Raw genomic sequence first — 13,761 nt, 5'->3', positions numbered from 1 at the left:
ATTTCTTGAGAGGTAAAAAGCTAATTGTGAGAATCCAAGAAAAAGCCTATGAGTGATAAAAGGCTGAGTGACACACTTGAGAGAAAAGTCTAGAGTGATTTCAAATTTCTTTAGGTTATTTCATGTATCTTGTATCTTGTACCTGTGAGGTGTCCCTTTCTAAGTTGGGTTAGCACTTAGAGTGAAGAGTTAGGTATTAGCATAACCAAGTCAAGTTAATTGAGAACTTGAGAGAAAAGGATTGGGTGAATCTTATGAATTGGTGTATGTAATACTTTAACTATAGTGAAAATTCTACCACTATTGTGGTGGAGATTGGAAGTAGGTTGCATTGCACAAGGTAACTGAACTAGGATACATGCTTGTGTCATTCTTCTTCTCTTACTCTAAGTTCTATTTTCTGTTATTTGTGAGACAAAACGAAATTATCTCATAAAGTTTCTGCTGCACACTTCAAACAGACTCTAAGTAAAAGTTTGCAAGTAAAGGCTAAATTCATTAAAGTAAAAGAAAGTCATAGATTTAACCTCCCTTATCTAAGCCTTCTACAACCTTCAATTGGTAATCAGAGCCAAGGTCTCAAGAATCAAGCTTCACCGCTTGGAGCAAAGGTCCAATAGTGAACAACTTGAGCATAACCACAATTGCCTACACTCTAACAGAAGGGCAGTCAAACAACAGGTCTCCCTTCTTCAACAGGAAGAATTATGCCTACTGAAAAGTGAAGATGCGGATCTTCATCCAATCCATTGATTACAACATATGGAAGATTGTTGAAAGCGGCCCCAAGATTCCAACAAAGACAAGTGCTGATGGAGTGGTGACTACAAAAGAAGAAACTGAATGGAATGATGATGAGAAGAAGAAAGTGGAGTTGAATGCTAAAGCCGACAACCTACTTCATTGTGCTATCAGCTTTGAAGAGTTCAAAAGGTGTCTAGATGCAAGACAGCCAAAGAAATCTGAAAAAAACTCCAGGTTACACACGAAGGCATTAAACAGGTCAAAGAAACAAGAATTGATATGCTGCAAAAAGAATACGAGATGTTTAACATGAATGATGGATAAAGTATTGATGAAGTGTTTGAGAGACTCTCAATCATAATCAACAACCTCGATGCTATGGGTACAACCTACTCGGAACAAACTCTAGTGAGAAAAATTCTTAGAAGCCTCACAAAGGAATGAGAAACAAAGGCCACTGTCCTAGCCGAAAGCAAAAAACTAAGTCCCATAACTTATGATGAGTTGAGAGGAAAACTCCTTGCCTATAAAACCACACACACAAACCAAGATTCAAAGAAAAATGGAATAACCCTTAAGTCAAGAGTTGAATAAAAAGAAAGTGAGTCTAGTGACAGTGTTTCAAATGATGAACTTGTGTTTTTTAATAGGAGACTTAGAAGACTAATGAGAAACAAAGGAAAGTACCAGGGCTCAAGCTCAAAGGAGTACAAGAAGGACACGAGCAAAGTAATTTGTCACAACTGCAAGGAGGCTGGGCATCTCAAGTACAACTGTCTGAAACTCAAAAAGGAGGATAAAAGAAAGAGAGAAAAGAAGAGAGTGCTCATGGCATTTTGGGAGGACCTTGAGAATGATTCGAATGAGGAAGAAGACTCCGAATGAGAAGCTCAAATCTGTTTTATGGCTGGTGAGGATCAACTTGATGAGGCAAATTATTATGACCTGTCCATAGAAGATTTACATGTTATCATATATGATCTCACTTTAAATTCTGAAAAAATGCTGAACGAATACAATAAATACAAATCTGAAAAAGAAAGGCTAAAAGCTGAAAATGATTTTTTGAAAGAAAAGGTGAAGGAAACCAAATGTGCTTTGGACATTATTGAAGAAAATAGATTTCTGAAATCTGAACTTGAGAAACTAAAAGGAAAGCACATTATGGATCCTTCACAAGAGCTCATTGCTGAAAATAAAAGATTAAATGAAATGATTAAAAGATTTTGATAATCTTTCAACAAAATTCATAGCCTCTTCTTCAAAAACAAAATCCATCATGAATAAATTTGGTCTGGGACATGTTTCCTCCTATGAAGAGGAATTTGGAAAATATTATTTTGATGAAACTGCATCATCATCAAAGACTGAACCTGCATCAAACAAGTCGGGTCTGAGTTATGTATCAAAAAATGAAGTTGCTTTAAAAAACTCACAATTTCACGAAAGAACTCCTCATACAAGAAGTCCATATGCTTACAAAAATTATAGTCTAAATGCGTTTGCAAAAAGAAACAGTAATAACAAACATTTTGTTAAAAGAAATGCCTGCTTTTCAAAAAACATTAAACCTCCGTCATTTAATCATTTCCAGCATCATAATTCACATCTTTTTCAGCAATATGGTTTAGAAATCATTATCTAAATTGTAAGAAAACAGGTCATTCTTACTTACAATGCTTCATTAGAAAAAGAAAAGTAGGAAACCAAATTTACAATGTTCTTTGTGACTTTAATGCACTTGAGTAATCAAGGTGGATTAACTTCAAAGGATCCAAATTAATTTGGATACCTAAGGTTGATTGAAATCTTATGCAAATTTTCCTAGCATCCAAGAAAAGGAAAGATATGTGGTACTTAGATAGTGGGTGTTCTAGGCACATGACTGAAGGTCAACCTTCTTCATCAAACTAAACAAGTATGATGGATGTTTTGTGACCTTTGGAGATGATGGAAAAGATAAAATTGTTACTGTTAGAAAAGTAGATAACAATCACTCTACCTTTATTGATGATGTCTTCTGGGTTAATGGTTTGAGACATAATCTTTTGAGTATAAGTCAATTGTGTGATTTAGGTTATTTGGTAATTTTTAAAAGATTGGAATACTGTGTTGTAAGTGAAAAGACCAACGATATATTGTTTATAGCTAAGCGTTGTGATAATGTGTATGGACTCACACTTGATGAATTAAAGGATCAAAATGTAGCTTGTTTTCACTCTAAAGAATCTGAAAAGTGACTATGGCATACGAGATTGGGTCATGCTAGTATATTTCAAATAAACAAGCTTGTCAAGAAAGGATTAGTAAGAGGTTTTCCTTTGATAAATTTGACAAAGATATCACTTGTGATGCTTGTCGAATGGGAAAACAAACAAAGAGTTCATTTAAATCAAAGGAAGACATCTCTACTAAAAGACCACTTGAATTGCTACATATTAATTTATTTGGTCCAACAAGAACCCAAAACTTAGGTGGTAAACATTATGGGTTAGTAATTGTGGATGACTACACTAGTGTTCATACCCTGACCCGAACTTTAGGGTCGGATCGGCAAAGGATAAAGGGACTAAGAGGGCTCTCTCACCTCCACCAACCTCTTCTTAAAAAGCTCGGAAGATCACTAGAAGGCCCAAAGAGGCCCAAACCAGCAAGGCCACCACCCACTAGAAGGCGGTTGCCAAAGGATATGATCTAACCCACAAGATATAAAGATAAGATAAGGATCTTCCCCCAAAGAAGATCAACAAAAACCACTATAAATATACTGGAGTTCCCAGGTATAACTCATACTCCAATTCTACAAAAAACCTGCCTAAAGTCCTTGCTAACTTAAGCATCAAAGTCTCTTACAAGTACCACCACCCAACCTCCCACGAGGAGCTCAGATAGGCGGCACCTCAATATCAGTAGATCAGAGACCAACACTTGAAGGAGACCCAGAACTCACGACTGGTCCAAACTCAAGGTTTTAGGTAACCCACGAAACATTGACGCTATTGCCGGGGAACCTGGAAGTCACCCCACGATCATGGCGAACAACCCACCTCATAAAGGACACACAATATCCAAACTAGAAGACGGGACACAGACAGAAGACCAAGACGTCACGCTTTCCCCTCCACCATCACCTAAGGCGACAGGCTATCCTGAAGGAGAAAAACACCTCCCAATCTCGGAGATACTAAGCACAATCCGCGAACAACAAAACTGCCTCAAACAGCTAGAGCGAGAGACCGAACGCCAAAGGAAGACCGAACGAGATCTTAAAAAGGAAGTAAGACGTCGCCGAAAGCTAAAGGAAAAACTCCAAAAGCTTGAGGCCAACCTCCGAACCTGTACTACACGAACCGATCGCAAGACCAGCCTCCCCAAAGAACAAGACCCATTCATAGAAGAGATCATGAAAGTGAAAGTCCCCAAGGACTTCAAGCCTCCCGACATGGATCTCTACAACGGGATGTCCGACTCGTACCACCATCTCAGCAATTTTAGGAGCTGGATGTACCTTACCGAGGCCTCTGAAATTCATTGATAACCTATAAGATGATGACAATGTTGCCACTCATCCTGAAGAAGATGCTGGTTCTGAAGAAGATGGTTCGGATGCCTGAAATTGTCTCAAAATGATGCCACCTTGTGTTTACTTTTGTCTCATAAAAACTGTTGTTTTTACTTTTGGACTCTCTTTTATTATGTCTCAGATAACTGTAAACCGTTTAACAACTGTTGCTTTTAATTTCAGTTATTTAGATGTTTGAACTTTGTATTAGTAGTTTGTTGTAGGTTTTAAGTTGCAGATTTGCATTTGATTAGATTTTCTCCCTTGATGACAAAAGAGGGAGTAGTAGTAGTAGTAATAGTAACAAATTACATGTGTTGTGTTGTGTGTTATGTATAAGGTGTATATGTTGCATGTATCTCTGTTTTGCATGTTTGTTGTTCTGTTTTGTTCAAGATTATGCTCTGTTTTGTTTGGCATTGGCCTGGATTTTATTCGCTGGTTGTATATAATCTCTTAGTTAAGTTGAATTGTGTGCAGTACATCATTGTGTTCTCTATAAGAATGTGTAAACAGGAAAGAAGAGAAAAGCACAAATCTACGGGGAGTAACTCTTGAAAAGAAAAGGGAGAGCAACACAAAAACAAGTGACATCACTTATATGGAGTTACTTAACCCTATTCAAAATCAATCCCTTTGATCAATGTTATAATTATGTTTGTCATCAAGGGGGAGATTGTTGAGTTATGTATATAACTAATCCTATTTTGATGATGACAAACATTATTTTATTGGGTTAAACACCCAATTAGTTTTGATGGCCTTATTTAGTATTGCAGGCCAAAAATATAAACATAGCAGCAGGCCAAAATGGAACAAAAAAAACAGACTTTGCTATTGTGGGTAATATTTACAAATGAAGCCCAAATGAGAAATGACAATGAAATCACATGGGTTGAAAGGTAAGCGAAAAGAATCCAAGACCTAGGTACATCACTCAAGCTGAAGCTTTCCAATGCACTTCACAAGTGTGCTTCGGAGAGAGAGAGAGAGAGAGAGAGAGAGAGAGAGAGAGAGAGAGAGAGAGAGAGAGAGAGAGAGAGAGAGAGAGAGAGAGAGAGAGCTTCTTCTTCTCTATTCATTCACCAGAACAGAAAGAAAGAGAAAGAGAGAAAGTTTAAGCAAAAAGCAAAGGTCTAATAACCCAAATCAAACCCATTTAAGCTAAGTCAGAAGTTAAAGGTGATTTATTTCCATTTGCATGCAATTTACTTTCTTCACTCCTTCCCTAAATCTCTGCTACTCTAATTTGGGAAAAATGGAGAAAGTGATATTTGATAATCAATGTTGTGAATCAAAGGCCAAAATTATTTCTTGGGGGAAAAGCTCTAGCTCAAAGGTTTAGATATGGGTTTACCACTGAACAACTTTTTCATTGCGATCCTGAGGTTTTCGGTCAAGCAAAAAAGCTTGGATTCAAAATTCTTAATTTAGGGTTTAATTGAAAATAGTGAAATGGTAAGTTGGTGAAGCACACAGCTCGAGGAGTTGACTTGGAAGAAAGTAAATCAGCAACATTGACAGAGGTACAAAAGAAAATTTTTTCTTCTTTTTGAAGGTAAGGAGAGAGAACCAGATTTTGAGTTTATTCTAAAGAGTTTCTCTCTGAAAAGTTTATCACATTTGAACAGTGTTTTCTAGTAAAAGAAGCATTCTGCCAAGATGAAGAACTTAATCAGAGTCAACTGAATCTGGTTAAATTTATAGCAACAAAGGCTATTGAAGCATTAATCTCCTTCATGTTTTACAGTTTGTATTTCATTTTCATTGTATATCTTTTTGTAATTTCTTGAGAGGTAAAAGGATTATTGTGAGAATCCAAGAAAATGCCTATGAGTGATAAAAGGTTGAGTGACACACTTGAGAGAAAAGCCTAGAGTGATTTCAGATTTCTTTATGTTATTTCATGTGTCTTGTATCTTGTACCTGTGAGGTGCCATTTTCTAAGTTGGGTTAGCATTTAGAGTGAATAGTTAGGTATTAGCATAACCAAGTCAAGTTAGTTGGGAACTTGAGAGAAAAGGATTGGGTGAATCCTATGAATTGGTGTATGTAATACTTTAACTATAGTGGAAATTTCACCACTGTTGTGGTGGAGACTGGATGTAGGTTGCATTGCACAAGGCAACTGAACCAGGATACATGCTTGTGTCATTCTTCTTCTTTTACTCTAAGTTTTGTTTTCTGTTATTTATGAGACAAAACTAAATTGTCTCATAAAGTTTCCGCTGCACAATTCAAACAGACTCTACGTAAAGTTTGCAAGTAAAGGCTAAATTCATTAAAGTAAAAGAAGGCCATAGATTCAACCCCATTCTCTAAGCCTTATACAACCTTCATTCTTCCAACCTTCTCCTCTTCAACAACAATGACCAACAAGATTGCCCCCATCACCACCACCAGACTCGACGACACCGCAACATGACAAATCCTCCAAATTAGTACTGACAGTAACACATCCATAACCACATCAACCGAAGAAGAAGAAGCAAGCAAGCAAAGGCAATGAGAATAAAGAAACAACAACACAATAAAAAACTTCCAATGATAAAAAAATAAAGTCAAAGAAGAAGCGATTATGTCGTCAGAAGTAGAAAATAACTACCATCTGGTGGTTCGGTTAATCTCGGAACAAACGGCACAAACAACCGAAACCGAATTGAAGAACATTATTTTCGGAATTGTCACATCATCAAACTTTCGGAACAAAGAAAAGAATACTTCAAGGTATGGCAGAGACAAAAAAAAACTAGAGGCGTTGTTTGGCTGGATCATAAAGTAAAAACGAAGGGTTACCAGAGTTTAGAATATTCTTCAGATTAGTGCCAAGATGAACAACATCAAGGAGGAGGAGATGAGTGGAGACGAAGAATAAAAATGAACATTTGGAGGGTTAGGATTTTATAGGTGAGAATTGAATCAATTTAGGTGTTTTAATTAAATTTGAGGTACCAATTTGAGTTGAACTCATTGTGTGTCCACATCAGCGTGCAGTTAACTGTACATCTCAGCGCCGTTAAAAAGTCCAGTAACTTTGGACTAACAAAAATTCGCGATTTTAATAGTGAAAAACTTATTTAATCATTTTAAAAAATGAGGAACTAATCTAAAGCGAGTTAGAAATTTTAATGACCATTTTGGACATTACCTCAATTTATTTTATTTATTTCATGTTGATCACTAAAAATATATGCTCTATTCAGTTCCAATACTTGCAATTCATGTTTTTTTTTTCAGTTCAATATCTATCATTTTCACAGTTTAAGAAAATAATTGTTAGCTGTTTTTATCCCTTTACCCATTTTTATATTCCGTAAGATTATGTACAATGAAGGAAAAAAAACTGGTATTATAAATTAATTATGAAATAAGAATAATCCACTAAATATTTTCTAATCAATTTCTTATTTTAAATTGCTTAGTTAGTCCTGTGCAAAGAGTCAAAATCCAATGAGTCTGTGTATGGGGTTGTGGGTCTATATAAAATTATAAATAATCAATAACAAATATGGATAAAAATTGGGATTATAATTTGAAAATTTAGATACAACTAAATATGTGTAAACTATATAGTAATCTAAATCCCAACAAACTTTTAATAACTAAAAAAAATTCTTTTAAAAAAGAATAATCAAGAATAAAAGAATTTCTCAGTTCCAAAATGTTAGGCGACTAACATTTTTCTTTTGTATTTGTCTTGTATTTGAGCCAACATTTGCTGACTCTAATTTTTTTAACTAAAAATGTTAATCGCCCAACATACTCCTCAATTGTAACCTCAACCTACGGCATTACATCATTGGTTGTAGGTCCTCTGTTCCTCATAATTTTGCATATTACCCACACCAAGAAAGAAAAAAGAAAAAGTTTTAAAAGAATAAACAAATTTGGAAAACCCAATAATGATACATACTAAATACATGGATGAACCATTCCAACCAATTCTTTCATGCCTAGCACACTTTTTTCTCAAACCCAATTGTAATCATCATCTACACATCCTGATCCAAATCATCATCATAATCTAATCTCACTTAGCCTTTGAAACAAGACTTTGTTGTCAGCTTCATCATATTCATATCATAATTAAGAAGATCAACTCATATATTAATTAATCTCCTCCATTATATATTATTATTAATTAAGATCAATTTCACCACTCTCCTTCACCTCTTGGATTCTATCCACAGCTTCTTTGACATCCAATCTCTTTTCAACATCAGCTTCACAACAAGCCAATGCAATCCTTAATAGCTTTGCCATCTCAACCTCATTTTCTTTGCTTGCACCCATTTCTTTATCAAAAACCTCACTACTCCACTCTTCAGGAACAACTGAATCAACCCAATTTGCTAAGCTCAATTCACTCCCTCTCCCTTGTTGCAAGAAATTTGCTGGGAATTTTCCAGTTAGGATCTCCAAGATTAAGATCCCAAGGCTCCAAACATCAGTCTTCTTTGTAACTCTGCCTTGTTGCAAATACTCTGGTGACTTGTAAATTACCATAATGTCTGATGCAAGCTCTTGATTAATCACTGGCACTAAACCATAATCTGTTAGGACTGGTTCATAGTTTTCATTTAGAAGAACATTTGATGATTTTAGATGTCCATGTGGTGCTATTAGACTTGGCATCTCTTTGTATAGATATTCAAGACCTTTTGATATGCCTTTCACTATCTTTAATCTTGTTGGCCAATCAAGGCTTGGTTGCCCCAATGCTTGGTGTCCTGAAATTTTTTTTTTCAATAAATAAATAACTATTCTATATACAATCATGTTACGGATACAAAAAAAAAAAATAGCTACCAAATTAAATTATTCATTCATATAGAATATATGTTGAAATACAAAATATATTTTAAAAATAAACTAACCAACACATATATTTATACACATAATAATTGATTTGGTTGCTGATCCTCTATATAAGTATAGCATTTTTATTCTATATAATAAAAAAGAAGTGGTGCATTAATATTTCGGTCAAATCAATTAATGATTGGGGGAAAATCTTTTTGATATAGAATATAGTATTATTTTTGACGATGGAAGATTTAAAGAATTAACAATTCTAACAATAAAAAATTTAAACAAATTCAATACTCATCAAACATAAATTGAGTTAGTTTGATAAAACTATCAAATAATTTACCAATATTTTATAGTTTTATTGAACTAATTAATCTAGGAAAAGTATAGGTAACTAATAACATTCTTGAACAATGTGTGAACAATGTGAATTAATAGGGTTAAAAGAGTAAATTTAATGAGTAGCATTAAATTAGGGTGTAGTATACTTGTATTTGATTGGTGGTTGTTCATGTTATTCAAGATAATCATTGTTGCCTATCATTCCCCATAAATCTAATCTTTCATACTTAAAAATTCTAGGTGTATAAATATTTCGTAGTGAAAAACAGTAGTTTACTTGGCAACGAACATACCGTGAAGGCGAACAGCCAAGCTGCCATTAGGAACAAAATCAGTAATCAAGAGCTTCTCTTCCCTTCTGTAGTAGTAAGCTACCAAAGGAAGCAAATTAGGATGACTCAACATCCCAATCCTTCTCATGTGTTCTTGAAAATCTTCCTTATTGCAATTGTTCATCTGCTTGAATCTTTTCACAACCACCATTGGTCCACTTAACAAAGAAGCCTTATAGGATGAACTGTAACAACCACTGCCCAAAATCTCAGCAGAGGCCTTCAAAAGATCTTGCATATCAAACTCTTCCCTGTCATCCTCCCTCTTCACAAATGACAACCTCATGCTATGTTTCTTGCTTCCACGGGAAGATCCAGTTGACCTTAAAGACCTACAGTTGTTAATCCAGAAAATTTTTATACAATCATAATACATCATGTATGATTCGCACAATATGTCTAATACTATTTTAATATATTGCTAATAAAATGAGTACATATTTTGTAATAATCAACAATTATTTAAAAAATAACATTTTTAATTATGCTTTTTGACATTTGGTCATTATTACTATGTTGATAGAAAAATAAGTGCGAATAAAAATATTAACAAAAAATGTTTATCTTTTGACAATTATTGATGGTAGAAAAATATTTCTCAATATTTTTATCTACAATTATTAATTATTATTATTATTAATAATGTTATTTTTTTGTTTGTATAATTAACGAGGATAAACAAAAACTCAGTAATAGTTTTTTAGAGAAATAATATTTACATTATTTTTTATCTTCTTTTTTTATTTATTACTTTAATACTAAAAGTGAAAAGACACATGTTACGCAATTTAATTTTTTTAACGATTGTTTTTGTTGTGGATAAAAAAAAAAAAAGAATAAATCTGAGTTAAAACCTGTGGCTACCACCATCATCGGAAAGATCTCCTACTTTCTTGTGGAAGCTTGACGGTATTGATGGACTCTCGAATGAAGAAGAAGGCTCTCTGCGTTGTTGTCTTTGTTTTTTTCTGTGAAGAAGGAGTACTATCACTGCTGCAATCACAAATATTGCCACCGCAGCAAATATAGCAAGCACTATTATGCTCGCTAATGATGTCTTATTCGACGGACATTTGTTACGTAATGGCGCTCCACATAGCTTTTTGTTACCTGAATATACACATCAATAATCAATACTTTCGTAATGTACTATTCCGCCAAAAATAAAATACTTGTATAATATGACTCAGATATTAAATATAATCACTCATGTAAAGATGTATTAATGCGAAAATAATAATTAAAATATTAACACGTATTATAATTATGTCAGCTTATATTTATAAATGGATTCATGTTTACATGAGTAGTATTTTTAAAATTATACTACATATACATATATATTAAAATTAGTCACTAATATATAATATATATTAAAATATAAATACACATAAAAAAATTAAATCACACATATATTTATATATAAAGACATTGATGATTAATTTTAATAACTAATTTTAGTATATAAATAATATTTTTATAAAACTTTTGCTAAAATTTAAAATTAAACAAAACTTTTTTTATAATTAAAAATTATTAAATAATTTGACATAATTAAATTAGAATCTAATAATTTTTAGCAATTAATTTACATAAGAACAACTGAATGCGAATTTTTGCGAAACAAAGAATAAATGATAAGAATATGGCGTATGAGGCGATTATTATTTTTGGGAAAAAAATGTTACCGGCGAAAGATGCACGAGGAAACTTGGTCAAATCGGAAGGTATTTGTCCCTGTAATTTATTATCAGCGAGGCTCATTGATCTCAATGTCGGTGGCATACTCGGAATATTTCCACTGAATTGGTTTCCCTCCAACCTCAGCTCTCTAAGCCTTGGCATTGTGGATAACGAACTTGGCAACGGACCACTAAACTTGTTATTGGACAAGTAAATCTTCTTCAGCCATTGCAAACCGGCGAAGGCATCCGTCGGAATCTCTCCGGAGAAATGGTTATCGGAAAGATAGATCGCCTTCAATCCCGGCAATTTGTTGAGCTCCGGCCACGAGCCTTCAAGATTATTGTGCATGAGACTAAGTGTCCTCAGATATGGTAGACCCTTCAAGGCGTCCACATCGATGGATCCTTTGATCCCCATCCTCTCGAGCTTTATCCCCCATGTGTTCCCGTTATAGCACAAAATGTGAGGCCAATTCGCCTTCGCTCCGTTACATGGAGGCGTTGTTGAATTCCATGACGATAAGGCGTCGTTGTTTACCTGAAGGGACTCCTTGAACTTGAGGAGGAGGTCGGTGTCGGAGGCGCCGATGGCCACGCTGTGCATCATGAGGATGGCGACGGCGGCGGTGACGAGGATGAGTGCCATAGTGGAAGGGGTTGGCACACGCACAAGGAGAGGTGCCGCGTGCACGCCCTTGGGAAAGGGCTCTTTGGTAATTTAAAATCCAGAAATACGGAGAGAAAGAGAAGAGAATGTGCTAGGGATGAAGAAAGAAACGGCTTGGCTGTTGCTGATTTTGGTCAAGAAAACAAGAGAATGAGAAACGCAAGGACAGGGTAACGAAATTAAGAAACAACGCTAAGAATAGTACGTAGTAGAAGTTGCTTCTTAATTAAACAAGAAGAAGTAATAGTAATAATATGTAATAATAATAATGATCATGATAATAATTATTTTATTTTTCTTTTTCTTGTTCGTTTTATTTGTTTGTTATTTTCAATATATGTTATGTGTTTGTTGAATTCAACATCAGAAATATACGCCCAGCCTTTGAAATGTACATATGCATGTTGCATGCCTATTCTTGAGCCCTTTCATTTGGTTGACTTTATGTTGACCTCTGCATCCATAATAATTATATGCTTTGATTTATATTTTCTTATTATATAATATTCACTTGAAATCTCTTTTAGCTGTGATTTGTTTACAAGGAAAAAATATTATGTGCACTAAAAATCAATTATTAATTTAATTAATATATATTTGTGTATAAATATCAAAAATATTATTTCTATATTAAAATTAGTTACTAAAATTAATCATTAATATATTTGTATATAAATATATGTGTGGTTTAATTTATTTTTAATGTGTATTTATATTCTAACATGTATTTATACCGATAGCTAATTTTAATAACTGATTTTAGTATATATATAATATAATCGTATATATAAATATATATTAATTAATTTATTTTTAATATATATTTTATATTTAAATATATATTTTATATAAATAACTAATTTAATGAGTAATTTAAATGTTATTTTTTGTTTTTCCAAATGAAATAAAGAGATAAATATGAATTATCTTTATTTTAAATATTTTATTAGTTAAAATGAGTATTGTAATTCACAACTAACTCTATCCATTGTTATTTACAATTATTTTTAGTTTATTGTTAAAATAATTGGATTAATATAATGAGATTAATGGTAAAAATATAAAAATAAGTACAATTGTCGCTAATCTAAATATATAAAATTATCATGTTTACGAAAAAAAATATAAAATTATCAATAATGTTAGAAAACCAAAAACATATTAACCAAAAATCAGTCAAAATGTATCTGAACTTCGTGAAGAATCGGATTTTAGTTTGTGCTTCATGATCCTAGAAACTGTTTTCAAACATATTATTCAAAAAGTGATTATAAGTAAACGGTTTTGTTTACTTTTTGGCTCGTCACTTCTTGATTTCGTATACTTTTTTTAAAATTATTATGAAAGGATATTGCTATAAAATATATTTTTAATTTATATAAAATAGGAAAAATTTTAAATATACTTAGAATATCGATATTCTAATTATTTTAACTGTTAATTTTAATTAATATATATATATATATATTATAATTTAAATCAATAATTAAAATAATTAGAACACTGATGTTTGGATATACTTAAAATTCTTCTTATAAAATAATACACAACTAACCCTGAGTAAAGGGATAGTTAAGGAAAAATTTATAAACAAGTAATAAGTAGAAAGGACCAAAG

General features: G+C 33.1%; 1 protein-coding gene across 1 annotated transcript; it reads right to left on the bottom strand.

The window, feature by feature from the left end:
• Window positions 1-7,815: 7,815 nt before the first annotated feature.
• LOC112801999 (pollen receptor-like kinase 1) lies at window positions 7,816-12,296 on the bottom strand. Its single transcript, XM_025844968.3, has 4 exons — window positions 11,481-12,296; window positions 10,647-10,902; window positions 9,754-10,124; window positions 7,816-9,036 (listed from the first exon to the last, which is right to left on the bottom strand). The coding sequence occupies exons 1-4, from the start codon at window positions 12,121-12,123 to the stop codon at window positions 8,444-8,446; spliced, it is 1,863 nt and encodes a 620-aa protein (XP_025700753.1). The 5' UTR covers window positions 12,124-12,296; the 3' UTR covers window positions 7,816-8,443.
• Window positions 12,297-13,761: the final 1,465 nt, after the last annotated feature.

The sequence above is a fragment of the Arachis hypogaea genome, chromosome 5 (assembly GCF_003086295.3).
Source record: "Arachis hypogaea cultivar Tifrunner chromosome 5, arahy.Tifrunner.gnm2.J5K5, whole genome shotgun sequence".
Lineage (NCBI taxonomy): Eukaryota > Viridiplantae > Streptophyta > Magnoliopsida > Fabales > Fabaceae > Arachis > Arachis hypogaea.
The sequence above is the reverse complement of the archived record's forward strand: the minus strand, read 5'-3'. Positions and strand labels throughout refer to the sequence as shown.

Excerpts from the sequence above, each read along its gene's own strand:
- LOC112801999 (XM_025844968.3), bottom strand. The coding sequence starts at position 12,123 with ATGGCACTCATCCTCGTCACCGCCGCCGTCGCCATCCTCATGATGCAC. Across the intron at positions 10,125-10,646 it reads GATGATGGTGGTAGCCACAG|GTCTTTAAGGTCAACTGGAT; the intron begins GTTTTAACTCAG and ends TAACAACTGTAG. Across the intron at positions 9,037-9,753 it reads CTTGGCTGTTCGCCTTCACG|GACACCAAGCATTGGGGCAA; the intron begins GTATGTTCGTTG and ends AAAAAATTTCAG.